At 38.7% G+C, this 15,199-nt stretch overlaps 1 protein-coding gene across 2 annotated transcripts in view; it reads left to right on the top strand.

Annotated features, from left to right (window-relative positions):
* eml6 (EMAP like 6) overlaps positions 1–15,199 on the top strand; it is an 89,497-nt gene that overhangs the window by 54,290 nt on the left and 20,008 nt on the right. Inside the window, exons 19-32 of one of the 2 annotated variants that reach the window (XM_082155746.1) lie at positions 3,832–4,034; positions 4,736–4,847; positions 5,487–5,614; positions 6,307–6,448; positions 7,273–7,425; positions 8,036–8,167; positions 9,358–9,446; positions 9,528–9,695; positions 10,356–10,557; positions 10,631–10,757; positions 11,664–11,742; positions 11,823–11,952; positions 13,324–13,422; positions 13,672–13,692. In XM_082155746.1, the coding sequence (XP_082011872.1) occupies positions 3,832–4,034; positions 4,736–4,847; positions 5,487–5,614; positions 6,307–6,448; positions 7,273–7,425; positions 8,036–8,167; positions 9,358–9,446; positions 9,528–9,695; positions 10,356–10,557; positions 10,631–10,757; positions 11,664–11,742; positions 11,823–11,952; positions 13,324–13,422; positions 13,672–13,692 (1,785 nt within the window). The remainder of the gene's footprint in view (positions 1–3,831; positions 4,035–4,735; positions 4,848–5,486; positions 5,615–6,306; positions 6,449–7,272; positions 7,426–8,035; positions 8,168–9,357; positions 9,447–9,527; positions 9,696–10,355; positions 10,558–10,630; positions 10,758–11,663; positions 11,743–11,822; positions 11,953–13,323; positions 13,423–13,671; positions 13,693–15,199) is intronic. The other variant, XM_082155747.1, reaches the window with a different exon arrangement.

Below are 15,199 nucleotides of genomic sequence, written 5' to 3'. Positions count from 1 at the left end.
ACACACTCCTCACACGTGCAAACACTCACACACACTCCTCACACGTGCAAACACTCACACTCACACACACTCCTCACACACACTCCTCACACGTGCAAACACTCACACTCACACACACTCCTCACACGTGCAAACACACACACACTCACACACACACACACACACACACACACACACACACACACTCACACACACTCCTCACACACAGTCCTCACATGTGCAAACACTCACACACACTCCTCACACGTGCAAACACTCACACACACACTCCTCACACTTGCAAACACACACACACACTCACACTCACACACACACACACACACTCACACACACACTCCTCACACGTGCAAACACTCACACACACTCCTCACACGTGCAAACACTCACACTCACACACACTCCTCACACACACTCCTCACACGTGCAAACACTCACACTCACACACACTCCTCACACGTGCAAACACACACACACTCACACACACACACACACACACACACACACACACACACTCACACACACTCCTCACACACAGTCCTCACATGTGCAAACACTCACACACACTCCTCACACGTGCAAACACTCACACACACACTCCTCACACTTGCAAACACACACACACACTCACACACACACACACACACTCACACACACACTCCTCACACGTGCAAACACTCACACACACTCCTCACACGTGCAAACAATCACACACTCACACTCACTCACACACACTCCTCACACACACACAGTCCTTACATGTGCAAACACTCACACTCACACACACTCCTCACACGTGCAAACACTCACACTCACACACACTCCTCACACGTGCAAACACTCACACACACACTCACACTCACACACACGTGCAAACACACACACACACACTCACAGACCTCGAGACTGGATTACTGTAATGCTTTATTAGCTGGTTGTCCTGCATCCTCAATAAACAAGCTACAGTTAGTCCAAAATGCCGCCGCTAGAGTTCTTACGAGATCAAGAAAATATGATCATATAACACCGATTTTATCATCACTGCATTGGTTACCTATAAAGTTCCGTATTAATTACAAGGTATTGCTACTGACTTATAAAGCCCTAAACGGCTTAGCTCCAGTCTATTTAACGGATCCTCTATCGCCCTATAATCCATCGCGCTCTTTAAGATCACTAAATTCAAGGCTTTTGGTCATACCTAGGATATCCAGAACCACCAAAGGAGGGAGAGCATTTTCACATTTGGCTCCAAAACTCTGGAATAGTCTTCCTGATACTGTTCGTTGCTCAGACTCGCTCTCCCAGTTTAAAACTAGATTAAAGTCGCATCTCTTCAGCCAGGCATTCATATAATCCTACAGTTCAAACTACAATCCGGCCTCTAGCTCATAAATGCCAGAGGAGAACTGGCCCCCGACTGAGCCTGGGTTCTCCCAAGGTTTTTTTTCTCCATTAGGTCACCTGATGGAGTTTTAGGACACCATTAGGTCACTTGATGGAGTTTTTCGGTTCCTTGCCACTGTTGCCTTTGGCTTGCTCAGTTGGGGATATTTTGGGGATATTTAATTTAATTTTATCAATCAATAAATTCCTCTTGAAACAAACTTTGTTGTATTATTTTAATTTAATACTGTGAAGCTGCTTTGATACAATCTGTATTGTGAAAAGCGCTATACAGATAAACTTGACTTGACTTGACTTGACTTGACACACACACACACACACACACACACACTCCTCACACGTGCAAACACTCACACACACTCCTCACACGTGCAAACACTCTCACACTCCTCACACGTGCAAACACTCACACACACTCCTCACACGTGCAAACACTCACACACACTCCTCACACGTGCAAACACTCACACACACTCCTCACACGTGCAAACACTCACACTCACACACACTCCTCACACACACTCCTCACACGTGCAAACACTCACACTCACACACACTCCTCACACGTGCAAACACTCACACTCACACACACTCCTCACACGTGCAAACACTCACACACTCACACTCACACACACACACGTGCAAACACACACACACACACACACACACACACACACACACTCCTCACACGTGCAAACACTCACACACACTCCTCACACGTGCAAACACTCACACACACTCCTCACACGTGCAAACACTCACACACACTCCTCACACGTGCAAACACTCACACACACTCCTCACACGTGCAAACACTCACACACACTCCTCACACACACTCCTCACACGTGCAAACACTCACACACACTCCTCACACGTGAAAACACTCACACACACACTCACACTCACACACACACTCACACACACTCCTCACACACAGTCCTCACATGTGCAAACACTCACACACACTCCTCACACGTGCAAACACTCACACACACACTCCTCACACTTGCAAACACTCACACACACACACACACACACACTCACACTCACACACACACTCACACACACACACTCACACACATTCCTCACACGTGCAAACACTCACACTCACACACACTCCTCACACGTGCAAACAATCACACACACACACTCACACTCACACACACTCCTCACACACACACAGTCCTCACATGTGCAAACACTCACACTCACACACACTCCTCACATGTGCATACACACACACACTCCTCACACGTGCAAACACTCACACACACACTCACACTCACACACACACTCACACACACACACACACACACAGTCCTCACATGTGCAAAAACCCTCACACACACACTCCTCACACGTGCAAACACTCACACACACACTCACACTCACACTCACACACACTCCTCACACACACACACACTCCTCTCACATGCAAACACTCACATACACTCCTCACACGTGCAAACACTCACACTCACACACACTCCTCACACACACACAGTCCTCACATGTGCAAACACTCACACTCACACACACTCCTCACACGTGCAAACACTCACACACACACACTCACACACACACACACACACACACACACTCCTCACACACACAGTCCTCACATGTGCAAACACTCACACACACTCCTCACACACACACAGTCCTCACATGTGCAAACACTCACACACACTCCTCACATTTGCACACACTCACACACACACTCACACTCACACACACTCCTCACATGTGCAAACACACACACACACACACACTCCTCACACACACACACACACACACACACACACACTCACACACACTCCTCACACACACACTCCTCACACACACACACACACACACACACACACTCCTCACACATACACTCACACACACTCCTCACACACACTCACACACACACTCCTCACACACACACACACACACACTCACTCCTCACATGTGCAAACACTCATTGCTTTACTGAACACCAGCTAATCATGGCTTTAGAATAGGCCTATAATAGGTCAAAGGTCGAGTTATAGGTTTTTCGGACTGTGTAATACTGTATTCATAATCACAAACGCTTACAGTAAAACAATAAATAGTTTGTTTTCAATTTCACTTTTGTGTTTACCGTGAATTTTCCAACATCTCTCTGACAATTACTTTCAGTCTTGAACAGAGATGTTCAGAGGAGTTCATGAAAGAAGAGCTTTATGTTTTGAATAACTGTGTATTATATATCCAGAAATATAATATTATGGCAAAGGTGTATGCAACGTAACACAAATGTTTGCTTTTGAGATGTTTGTGATATTTTGAATGCAGATCTTCATTCTGCAAGACATGTGAGGCATTTTACATTGTGTGCAATTCTTGGATTTGTGAAGTTTTGAAAATGTGTGTGAGCATGTGTGTTCCTCAATGCAGGAGGAGGTCTGACGTTTAAGAGGGGTATCTTCGGGAATCTTGGGAAGCAGGAGACGATGATGTCGGCTTGTTACGGGCGCTCGGAGGATCTGGTGTTTTCTGGAGCCACGACGGGTGACGTGTACATCTGGAAGGACACCACACTCATGAAGAGCATCAAAGCTCACGATGGCCCTGTGTTTGCCATGTGCTCGCTGGATAAGGTGTGTGTGTGTGTGTGTGTGTGCTTCTCTTCTTCAAGACGTCATACACACCATTATACACGCAATACAACCTGGTGACATGGTGTGTTAGAAATAAACTGTAGGTGAAGATGGTAAAAATGTGTGTGTGAATTGAGTGAGTCTGTGTGTGTGTGTGCATGTTTGAGTGAGTGTGTGTGAATGTGTGTGTGCGGGTGCGTGTTTGAGTGTGTGTGAGAGTGAGTGTGTGTGCGGGTGTGTCTGTGTGTGTGAGTGAGTTTGTGTGCGTGTGTGTGTGTGCGTACGTACGTGTGTGTGTGTGTGTGTGTGTGTGTGTGTGTACATGCGTGTGTGTGTGTGGGGAAATAAAATAATAAATTAAGATGAAAAATGAAAAGTAAGTAATAATAATAATAAACTAAATGTATTTTTATAATATATTTATATTTATGTACCAAAAAATCTGTAATAATAATAAACAAAATAACAATAAGGTAAGTAGGATTAATTAAAAAATATATATATATAATGTATATATGTGTGTGTGTGTGTGTGTGTGTGTGTGTGTGTGTGTGTGTGTGTGTGTGTGTGTGTGTGTGTGTGTGTGTGTGTGATGGGCATGTTTAGGGGTTGGGTTAGTAAGTGTGTGTGTGGTGAGTGTGTATGAGTGTGTATACTTCTATATGTGTTTATTATCTGTAATGGTGTGTTATGACCTGAAGGGTTTTGTGACGGGGGGTAAAGATGGAGTTGTGGAACTGTGGGACGACATGTTCGAGAGATGTCTGAAGACCTACGCCATCAAGAGGGCCGCGCTCTCGCCTTCCTCAAAGGGTGTGTGTGTTCCTCTGCATTATTAGAAAAATAATTTGTTATGTTAAATTAATACAGCGTTTAACTTTTTTGTATGAAATGAATATATATTTTGTCTCAGTAATATTAATTATTTTGATGAGATTTCATAGTACTAGACAATATTCTCCTCTAGATGATTTATTTATATGTAAATGAATACATGTATTAGAAAAAATTATTCAAGTTATTTTCAATTAATACAGTGTTTAATTAAAATAGAGCCAATATATTTAAAATCTAATGCATGGAAGGCAAATTGGTGCCATCTGGTTTGAGAAATGAAGAAAATAATATTTAATGACACGTAAATATATATACTGGTCTGTGATAGTTGCTTGAAAGAGTCATTTCAAACATAATTATTTACTTTACTTACATTATGTGTTGCAATTGGATATATATATTAAGACATTATGAAGGACTAGTTAATTGTGGCTGATATTGTACCCCAAAAATGCTCTGTATTTATTATTATTCCTGTGGCGGTCAAAAAGATCACAAGTTTTAACTATTTGATTAAAGGTCAATCAGCCTTTTCTAATCATGTCCATGTTTTTTCATGGCATTCTGGTTAAGCACAAATGTCAGTCTAAAAGGGTTACGTTTGTATTATTTTAGGACTACTGTTAGAGGACAACCCCTCCATCAGAGCGATCACTCTGGGACACGGACACATTCTGGTGGGAACAAAGAACGGAGAGATCCTGGAGATTGACAAGAGCGGCCCGATGACTTTACTCGTACAGGTGTGTGTGTCCCCGTCAAACAAAAAACATATGTGCTCCTTTTAGTCTGACAAGAACACAAGCACATAAACTACGATGGAAATAAATCCCTTGATGAGCAACAGTAAAGCTCACATGACTCTCGTGACTTGCGTTCCCAAACACCAGCATCCGAACGCCAGAGAACACGAGCGATTATTGTGTTTCATCAGACGCTCTGAGACGAACTCATTTATAATGGAGGATAAAGAGCCACAGCTTCTTCCCTGATTACTGCAACTTCCATTTTTATTTCGGATATTTTGCACCAGGAAGTGACTATTTTGTTCACTTAAACACAAGGGATGGAAACGCTGCTTTATTCGCAAATGTTTTATGCGATATTCCAATTTTGTACATAAGTAAAAAATAATTCATGTGATTTTCAATTAATACAGTTTAATTAAAATAGAGCAAATATATTAATTTGTGCCATCTGGTTTGAGAAATGAAGAAAATCATATTTAATGACAAATATATATATATACAGGTCTGTGTATTCCCTAGTTACTTGTAAGAGCAATTTCAAACATAATTACTTTTATTATGTGTTGCATATGGATATATATATATATATATATTAAGACATTATGAAGGACTGCTTAAATGTGCAACTTTATCTGGATTCATCTGTGAATCCATCTTCATTCATCTTTATCTGTGTTGTGTTTCAGGGTCATATGGAGGGGGAAGTGTGGGGTCTGGCTGCTCATCCACTGCTGCCCATCTGTGCCACTGTGAGTGATGACAAAACACTGCGGATCTGGGAGCTCTCAGCCAACCATCGAATGGTGGCCGTCCGGAAACTGAAGAAAGGTAGATGATCTCTCATTAGGGCTCTATGATTTATGCAGAAATATACAGACAGAATCACAGAATCCAGTCATAAAAATGGCACAAATGTCATGGAATTTGGACGAATAAATCAAAAGCAGGGTTGTACACTTAAAGGGGACATATCATGAAAATCTGACCTTTTCCGTGTGTAAGTGCTATAATCGCGTCCCCGGTGCTTCTACCAACACAAAAAATGTGAAAAGTGAAACCCAGTAACTGTGTTCTGGTGAGTCTTTCTCTGCAAGCATGTCAAAAAATAAGCCGATCAGATCTTGCTCCTCTTCTGACGTATGAAGAGGATCTTATTATAACATTACCGGCTCTTAATCTGCACGTTTACACACGCGACAACAGTGACCAGTTCTAACGCAATGGTTAAAGATCCAGCAAAGTATGAAACTGTTCTGTCGTTGAGCACAGACGAGCACTGAACACTATTTAGAGCCCCACACAAACCAGTTTTATTTTCAGCTGAAATCCCCTAGAAACAGTAACTCACAACAACTACAGAAATGTCTCCACTAACATTCAGAAACTCTTCCTGAGTCTCTCCGTAAGGCTGCACTCGCTACTGGTGATTCTGGGATTCTGGATGAGTGAGATTGGCCTGTTTTGTTATTGCCGGAGTTTCTGAAGCTTGTGTAAAGACTCCGCCCTCTTCTGAACGGAGGCGGAGCTAAAGCTCATTTGCATTTAAAGGGACACACACAAAAAAAAGAGGTGAAAAGAGGCAAAATAGGCCACCTTTAATGACTGCAGGTTAAATTATCACGGTTTAATTGTGCTGATGTGTGTGTTTGTAGGTGGCCGATGCTGTGCCTTCTCCCCCGACGGAAAAGCCTTAGCGGTGGGTCTAAACGACGGCAGCTTTCTGGTGGTGAATGCAGACACGCTGGAAGACATGGTGACCTTTCACCACAGGAAGGAGATCATCTCTGACATCAGGTTCTCTCAAGGTAACCATCTACTCTCAAGAGCTGTAATTCCTAAACCCTTCTTCCAGTTTAGATTTAAATACCCTCAAATTAAACCTGATAGTTTCACTTTCAGTCCATATCTTTATTATATAACTATAGCGTGAATATGTTTTGGTAAATACCTGAAAAAATCTAAAATTGTGCCTGTGTCCAAATATATATGGACCTAACTGTATATATATGATTGATAATAAAATAATAGAAATTACTGTTAATTAATATGATTAATTATTTTTAATTAATATTAACATATTAAGTGATAATACAAGTAAATAATGCATATATATATAAATTCTCTGTATACACACATATATATATATATATATATATATATATATATATATATATATATATATATATAAACATATAAATTAATAATAAAATAATTTTATATATACATAATATATATTGACAAAAAATACAATTATATCATTTATAATAATAAAGTATATTATTTATATTACTTTATTAAAACTATATATAAAAATAATAATAATAATATATTTATTATTACATTATTTTGTTTCATGACATAATAGCTGCATAAAGCATGTAATTGATGTAATATTGTCCTGCTTTTGTCTTGCAGATGCTGGAAAATACCTCGCCGTGGCCTCCCACGACTCGTTTGTGGACATTTATAACGTTCTGACCAGTAAGAGGGTGGGCATCTGTAAAGGAGCGTCCAGCTGCATCACACACGTGGACTGGGACGTGCGCGGTAATCCTCACACACCCAACACACAAATATATATTCAAGCAATAATATCCAACTTCATGTCATGACTTAATCCTTGAGTGAGAAACAGGAAGAATTAATCTACACAAACATTGTTTTGATAATGTTTTGAACTTTGAGAATTTGCTGGCCATGAAACTGTAGTTTGCATTATTTTTATATCAGGAAATAGCATCTTTTATACTAATAGTTAAAGGGGTGGTTGATTATGATTTGACTTTTCTAACTTTAGTTAGTGTGTAATGTTGCTGTTTGATCATAAACAACATCTGCAAAGTTACAACACTCAAAGTTCAAAACAAAGGGAGATATTTGCTTTTAAAGAAATAGTTTTTTAAGAACTACAACAAACGGCTGGTAGAGACTACACCACATTCCTCCCGGGTTAGTGACATCACCAACCCTTGAATTTACATAAACCCCGCCCCCTGAACACGATTTATAGATTATCAAGACAGAATATGCTAATCAATGACTAGAAGATAACTACACATCAGCTTCATAAATTCATCAACTAACCATTCAGAAATGTCCTGTTGCTTCTACATGTTGTCACTTCTTCTTGAGTCTCTCCATCATTGTCTGACTCCGGTTTGAACATAAAAGGCTAAAAGTTTTTGAAATTTTCAGTGTGTGTCTGAGGTAATCGGAGCTGCTAACACACACACACACACAGGAGCTCTTGAAGCTCCGCCCTCTGTGCCGGGAGCAGCAGCTCATTTGCATTTAAAGGGACAGACACAAAAACGGTGTGTTTTTGCTCACTCTCAAAAAGTGACAATTTGACCATGCTATATACAAATATCTGTGGGGTTTTTGAGCTAAAACTTCACACACACACTCTGGGGACATCAATTTACATCTTGTGAAAAGGGCATTATACCACTCCTTTAAGGGATTATTTAGTGCTTATTAGTGACAAACAGCGAAGGTCACCGTGTTCTGTATATTATAAGTCATGCAATTTACTGCAGTTCCAATAACTGATCATTTTCTCGCCAAAGCCAGTTTTTACTAAATTTTGACATTTGGCGAGTGTTTGTTTTGCACCCTGTCTGAAAGCATGTGGTTTACACGGGTCATTTTGCTTTGGTAGCAAAAAGCTGCTGCAATCCATCAATGAAAGAAGTAAAAGTATAGGGAGCTAAACATGTTTGTGTGCATTAATGCAGGAAAACTGCTTCAAGTCAACACTGGTGCCAAAGAGCAGCTTTTCTTTGAAGCTCCACGAGGAAGACGACAAACTATCAGCAGTTTAGAGGTAGAGAAACTAGACACACATCCAGTTACGTGGCTAAGTGCAGCGCTGTGACCGTGTGTGTGTGTGTGTGTGTGTGTTCAGTCTGAGAAGATGGAATGGGCCACATGGACGTCGGTTCTGGGCTCCACCTGTGATGGCGTCTGGCCCACGCTCAGTTTCGTCAACGCCTCTTCACTTACCAAAGACAAGAAGCTGCTGGCCACCGGAGACGACTTCGGCTTCGTCAAGCTCTTCAGCTTCCCCTGCAAGGTCACATGATCACATCATGTATTCTTATACACCACTTTTTTCAGTGTTTATGAAAGAAGTGTCTTCTGCTCAGCAAGGCTGCGTTTCTTTGATCAAAAATACAGTAAAAACTGTGAAATAAAAGCCTGGAAATCACAGTGTCAGGCTCTACATCATCTGAAAACATTGAAAAATACATGTAAAATACACTTCCCTCGTACACTATCATTTAAAAGTTTGGGGTTTTTAATGTCTCCTCTCAACAGGGCTGCGTTTATTTGATAAAAAATACAGTAAAGATTGTGAAATATTATTGTAATGTAAATCATCTGTTCTCTATGTGAATATACAGTAAAGTGTAATTTATTCCTGTGATCAAAGCTGAATTTTCAGCATCATTACTCCAGTCTTCAGTGTCACATGATCCTTCACAAATCATTCTAATATGATGATTTGATGATCAAGAAACATTTATGATTATTATCAGTTGAAAACAAGTCATATTTTTCTGGAAACGGTGATGCTTTTTATTTTTCAGGATTATTTGATGGATAGAAAGTTGAAAAAAACAGCATTTATCTGAAATAGAATCTTTGTAACATAATTAATGTCTTTACTGTCACTCTTGATCAATTGAATGCAATTAGAAATTATTTTCTTGCTGTTTTTTGTTGTATACAGGGTCAGTTTGCCAAGTTTAAGAAGTACGTGGCTCACAGTGCCAATGTGACAAATGTCCGATGGTCGAATGATGATGCGATGCTGCTGTCGGTGGGCGGGGCCGACACGGCCCTCATGATCTGGGCGAGAGAGGGGATTGGTCCACGCGAGAGCAAAGCCGTGGACAGTGAGGAGTCAGATGACGACGCCGAGGAGGATGGAGGTAATGTTTTAGTTTTTGTTTGTGAGAATAAACTGAATTTAAAGATGTTTATTTGATGAATGTCTGTGTTTAGGGTACGACAGCGACGTCGCTCGGGAAAAGAACATGGATTACACGACGAAGATCTACGCCGTCAGTATAAGACAGATGACGGGCGTGAAGCCACACCAACAGCAGAAGGAGATCCTGGTGGATGAACGGTGAGAAACAGAACTGAATAATGCAGATGAAGTTATGATTACTGCAAGATATTATTTTCTTATGTACTAGTTTTGTCTTGTTTTCCATTAAAAAATCTTAAATCAAGGTACATTTAGTCTTGTTTTCTGGATAATGTCAGAATTAAGTGAATTTATGCTTAAAACACAAACAAATATCTGCCAATGGGGTGCAAGAAAAATCATCTTGTTTTCCCTTTGAATTAAGTACATTTCTTCTGACTCCACTGGCAGATATTAGATATTTTTCCCTCAAGCTACCTGTATACTGGTGTAGCGTGATTCATATTTAATGAAATGCTGCTTTTCATCACAGTGTTTTTGACTAATTTATTAGTTTTTTAAGCATTTGTTTACGCATTTAGTGCATTTATTTTTTGCATTTATTTATGCAATTGGTGCATTTAATTTTTGCATTTATTTATACATTTAGTTCATTTATTTATTTTTGCATTGTGCATTTATTTTTGCATTTATTTATTTATTTTTGCATTGATGCATTTAGTGCATTTATTGATGCATTTATTGATGCATTTAGTGCATTTGTTTTTGTCTGTTAAAAAAAAATCCTACTTGTTTTTGTGCCAGAAATATACAGCTCTGGTTATTATATCATATATATATATATATATATTATTTTTTCTGACCCCATTGGCAGATATTGGTTCTTATTTTAAGGGCACAAACTCACTTAATTTTTAATCAGTTTTTCAGAAAACAAGACGGAACATCTTAAGTCATTTTGCTTCTCAAATAAATTAATCTTGGTTTAAAAAAATGTTTAGATATTTGTACTGGAAGACTAGACAAAAATACTGAGGAAGAGCGTAATTTTTTTGCAGTGACTGCGTTCATTCATGTCGAAACTCCATTATTTGTCTCCTGCAGACCTCCAGTGAGTCGCGCCGCACCGTTACCTGAAAAACTGGTGAAGAACAACATCACGAAGAAGAAGAAGATCGTGGAGGTCAGACGGGTCATGAGCTCATGAAGATATGAAGTGGTCCTCATTATTCTCAATGCGTACGATTATGTCTGTGTTTATAGGAGCTTTCTCTGGACCATGTGTTTGGCTACAGAGGCTTTGATTGTCGAAACAACCTTCACTACCTCAATGATGGAGCCGACATCATCTTTCACACAGCCGCTGCTGCTGTGATTCAGAACCTCTCTGCTGGTACACACACACATGACCTCTGAACTCGGGCTTGCTGTCCACATTCTTGTCTCAACATGTGGCAAATATGCTAGATGTTTGTGAAGATTTTGAAATAATGCCTTTTGGCTTTATGGGTTTGTGGGCGTGTCTTCTGAGACTAATCTGATTCCAGATCAGACATGAGGCGCTGCCGCCCTCTAGAGGCTGCAGGTGGAACTGCACGTCTGGTTAAAAAAGAAGAGGAAAAGCTTAATTAACTAAATCACTTATAGTTAGAACATACCCTGGATCACAAAACCAGTCACATGGGTCAATTTTTTGAAATTGAGATGTATACATCATCTGAAAGCTGAATAAATAAGCTTTCCATTGATGTGTGGTTTGTTAGGATAGGACAATATTTGGTCGAGACACGACTATTGAACATCTGGAATCTGAGGATGCAAAAAAATCTAAACATTGAGAAAATCTCCTTTAAAGTTGTGCATTTATGTTCACGATTGTGCAGCATTCACTCACACAAATACATGTTTTATATATTTACGGTAGGAAATTTACTAAATATCTTCATGGAACATGATCTTTACTTAATATCCTCATGATTTTTGGCATAAAAGAAAAATTTATAATTTTGAGCCATATAATGCATTGTTGGCTATTGCCACAGATATACCCGTGCGACTCGAGACTGGTGACGTGATCCAGGGTCACATATTTGAAAATTATTATTAAAATGACTGCTTGGTTATTATATTTTCAAATTAGTTTTTTTGTCACCAGTAGTTTTTTTTTTTTAATAGGTTTAAAGAATATATAACTAGAATATACCAGAAAGATTTAGTTTTTTGAAAGAAATTAATACTTTTATTCAGCAAGGATGTATTTAATTGCTCAAAAGTGACAGTAAAGATCCTTAAGTGACAAAGAATCCTTTAAAAATAAAATGTATCACGGTTTCCACAAAAAATATTAAGCTGTTTTCAACACTGATAATAATCATAAATGTTTCTTGATCATCAAATCATCATATTAGAATGATTTGTGAAGGATCATGTGACACTGAAGACTGGAGTAATGATGCTGAAAATTCAGCTTTGATCACAGGAATAAATTACACTTTACTATACATTCACATAGAAAACAGATGATTTACATTATAATAATATTTCACTGATATTTTTGATCAAATAAATGCATCCTTGCTGAGAAGAGACTTTTAAAAAAACCAAACTTTTAAATGATAGTGAACGAGGGAAGTGTAATTCACACACTTTCTCATTTGCAGTTCACTAAAATAATATTGCATTAAAAAGTACCTGTTAATATGATGCATGCATAAGGATCTGAAGTGTTTTTAGATGAAGTAGGGCCTGACTCTGTGATCTGCAGGTACTCAGAGCTTTTACCTGGAGCACACGGATGATATCCTCTGCCTGACTGTCAATCAACATCCCAAATATCAAAACGTCATCGCCACCGGTCAGATCGGTACGTGTGCACGTGTTCAGCCTGTAAACGCTGATAGATGTAATGTTCACCGTCTGAATCATTTTCATTGGCTTACGTCTGCTTCTTTCAGCGTGCACTGCTTGGTTTTGTGTTGATAACAAGCCCTTGCCTGTGATTTTGCAAATACTTTGAATCTCTCACGTAATTCTGCTTTGGCACTAAGAGCAGCTTCTCTCATTTTTTTGTTCATCACCGCCTCATCCTCTCATCCAACACACCGACACACAGGCGACATCACCGATCTGCCAGGTAGGACACAGAAACCTCCTGCGATCTGACTGCACTTCATCCCACTGACCTTGTGTGCTTCTCTCCAGAAATCCAGGACAGATTTCAGTTTCTCCAAACTAGAACACACGCACTCCTGCTTTTAAAGCAATGATCAGGGTTTAATATGCATTCAAAACTCAACACTGCATTTCGGTTCAGTCATATCACCTTTAATAGTTCTGTGACACTTCACTAGTGTTAATGCATGCAGAACCACTTAATATAGAAAAATTAATCAAATAATCAAATACTATCTGTCTGTGGCTCATGAGGATCTTGAAGTTTGATGCCTCAGATTTCTCATTTCCCTTGTGTTTCATGTCCTGGTTTCATTAAAGACGTGGCTATGAAGAATACATGTTTGCATGAAGCATCATGCTGCTTGATTTTCTATCATCTCAGAAATAATGTTTCATATAGAGTCATGTTGACCCTTTCCCTCCCTCAGCGCTGGAATACATATCTAACATTGACGTGTGTTTGTTCTGTCATGTTGAAAACCCTGAGGACTTCCTAATACTCATCCCAAACTCATCCCACTGCTTCTCTAACAGTGTTGGGGAGTCACTAACTAAACAAAGCTGCACTTTTAACTACATTTTTTATATATTTTTTAAGGTCGGTTCATTTTTTAAGGGCAACAGTTGTTTTCAAATTACAGCAGCTTTTCCAGTAACATTCTATTTTTTCCCAAGCTATACTGGTGTAGCGTGATGAATATTAAATTAAATGCTGCTTTTCATCAGTGTTTTCGACTAATTTATTTATTTTTAACGCATATGTTTATGCATTTATTTATCCATTTAGTGCATTTATTTTTTGCATTTATTGATGCATTTAGTGCATTTATTTACAGTATGCATTTATTGAACATTTTCTACATTTATTCATGCATTTAGTTGAATTATTTTTGCATTTATTTATGCATTTAGTGCATTTATTTTTGCATAGGTGTAGCATGATGAATATTTAATTAAATGCTGCTTTTCACCAGTGTTTTCAACTAATTTAATTTATTTATTTTTTTGTGCAATTTATTTATTTTATTGATGCATTTATTTATGCATTTAGTGAATTTATTTTTGGATTTATTTATGCATTTCATTTATTTTTGCAATGTGCATTTATTTTTGCATTTAGTGCACAGATTTGTCTGTTAAAAATAATAATAAATAAAAAATTCTGCCAGTAAAATACAGCTCTGATTGAATGATAAATTTATAGAATATAAAATACATATAAATAAATAGCTTCAATGTAGTTAACTGCTTCTTATAGTCTAGTTTTATATACTTATATACTACCACTTTTTGTAAATGCATCTTAACTGTAGCGTAACCATTTTAAGCCAGTTTCTTAGTAACTTCCCATCACTGTTTATATATATATATATATTTGCATAATCAATGTCTTGTAATAAACCTAATGTGTTTTATTTGTCATATGTTCTGGTTTGGGAAGCTTGTTTCCCCCTCAGCTGTGAGTA

Source organism: Leuciscus leuciscus, assembly GCF_965113295.1.
Source record: "Leuciscus leuciscus genome assembly, chromosome: 23".
Lineage (NCBI taxonomy): Eukaryota > Metazoa > Chordata > Actinopteri > Cypriniformes > Leuciscidae > Leuciscus > Leuciscus leuciscus.
This window is presented reverse-complemented; position numbering and strand designations above follow the sequence as displayed.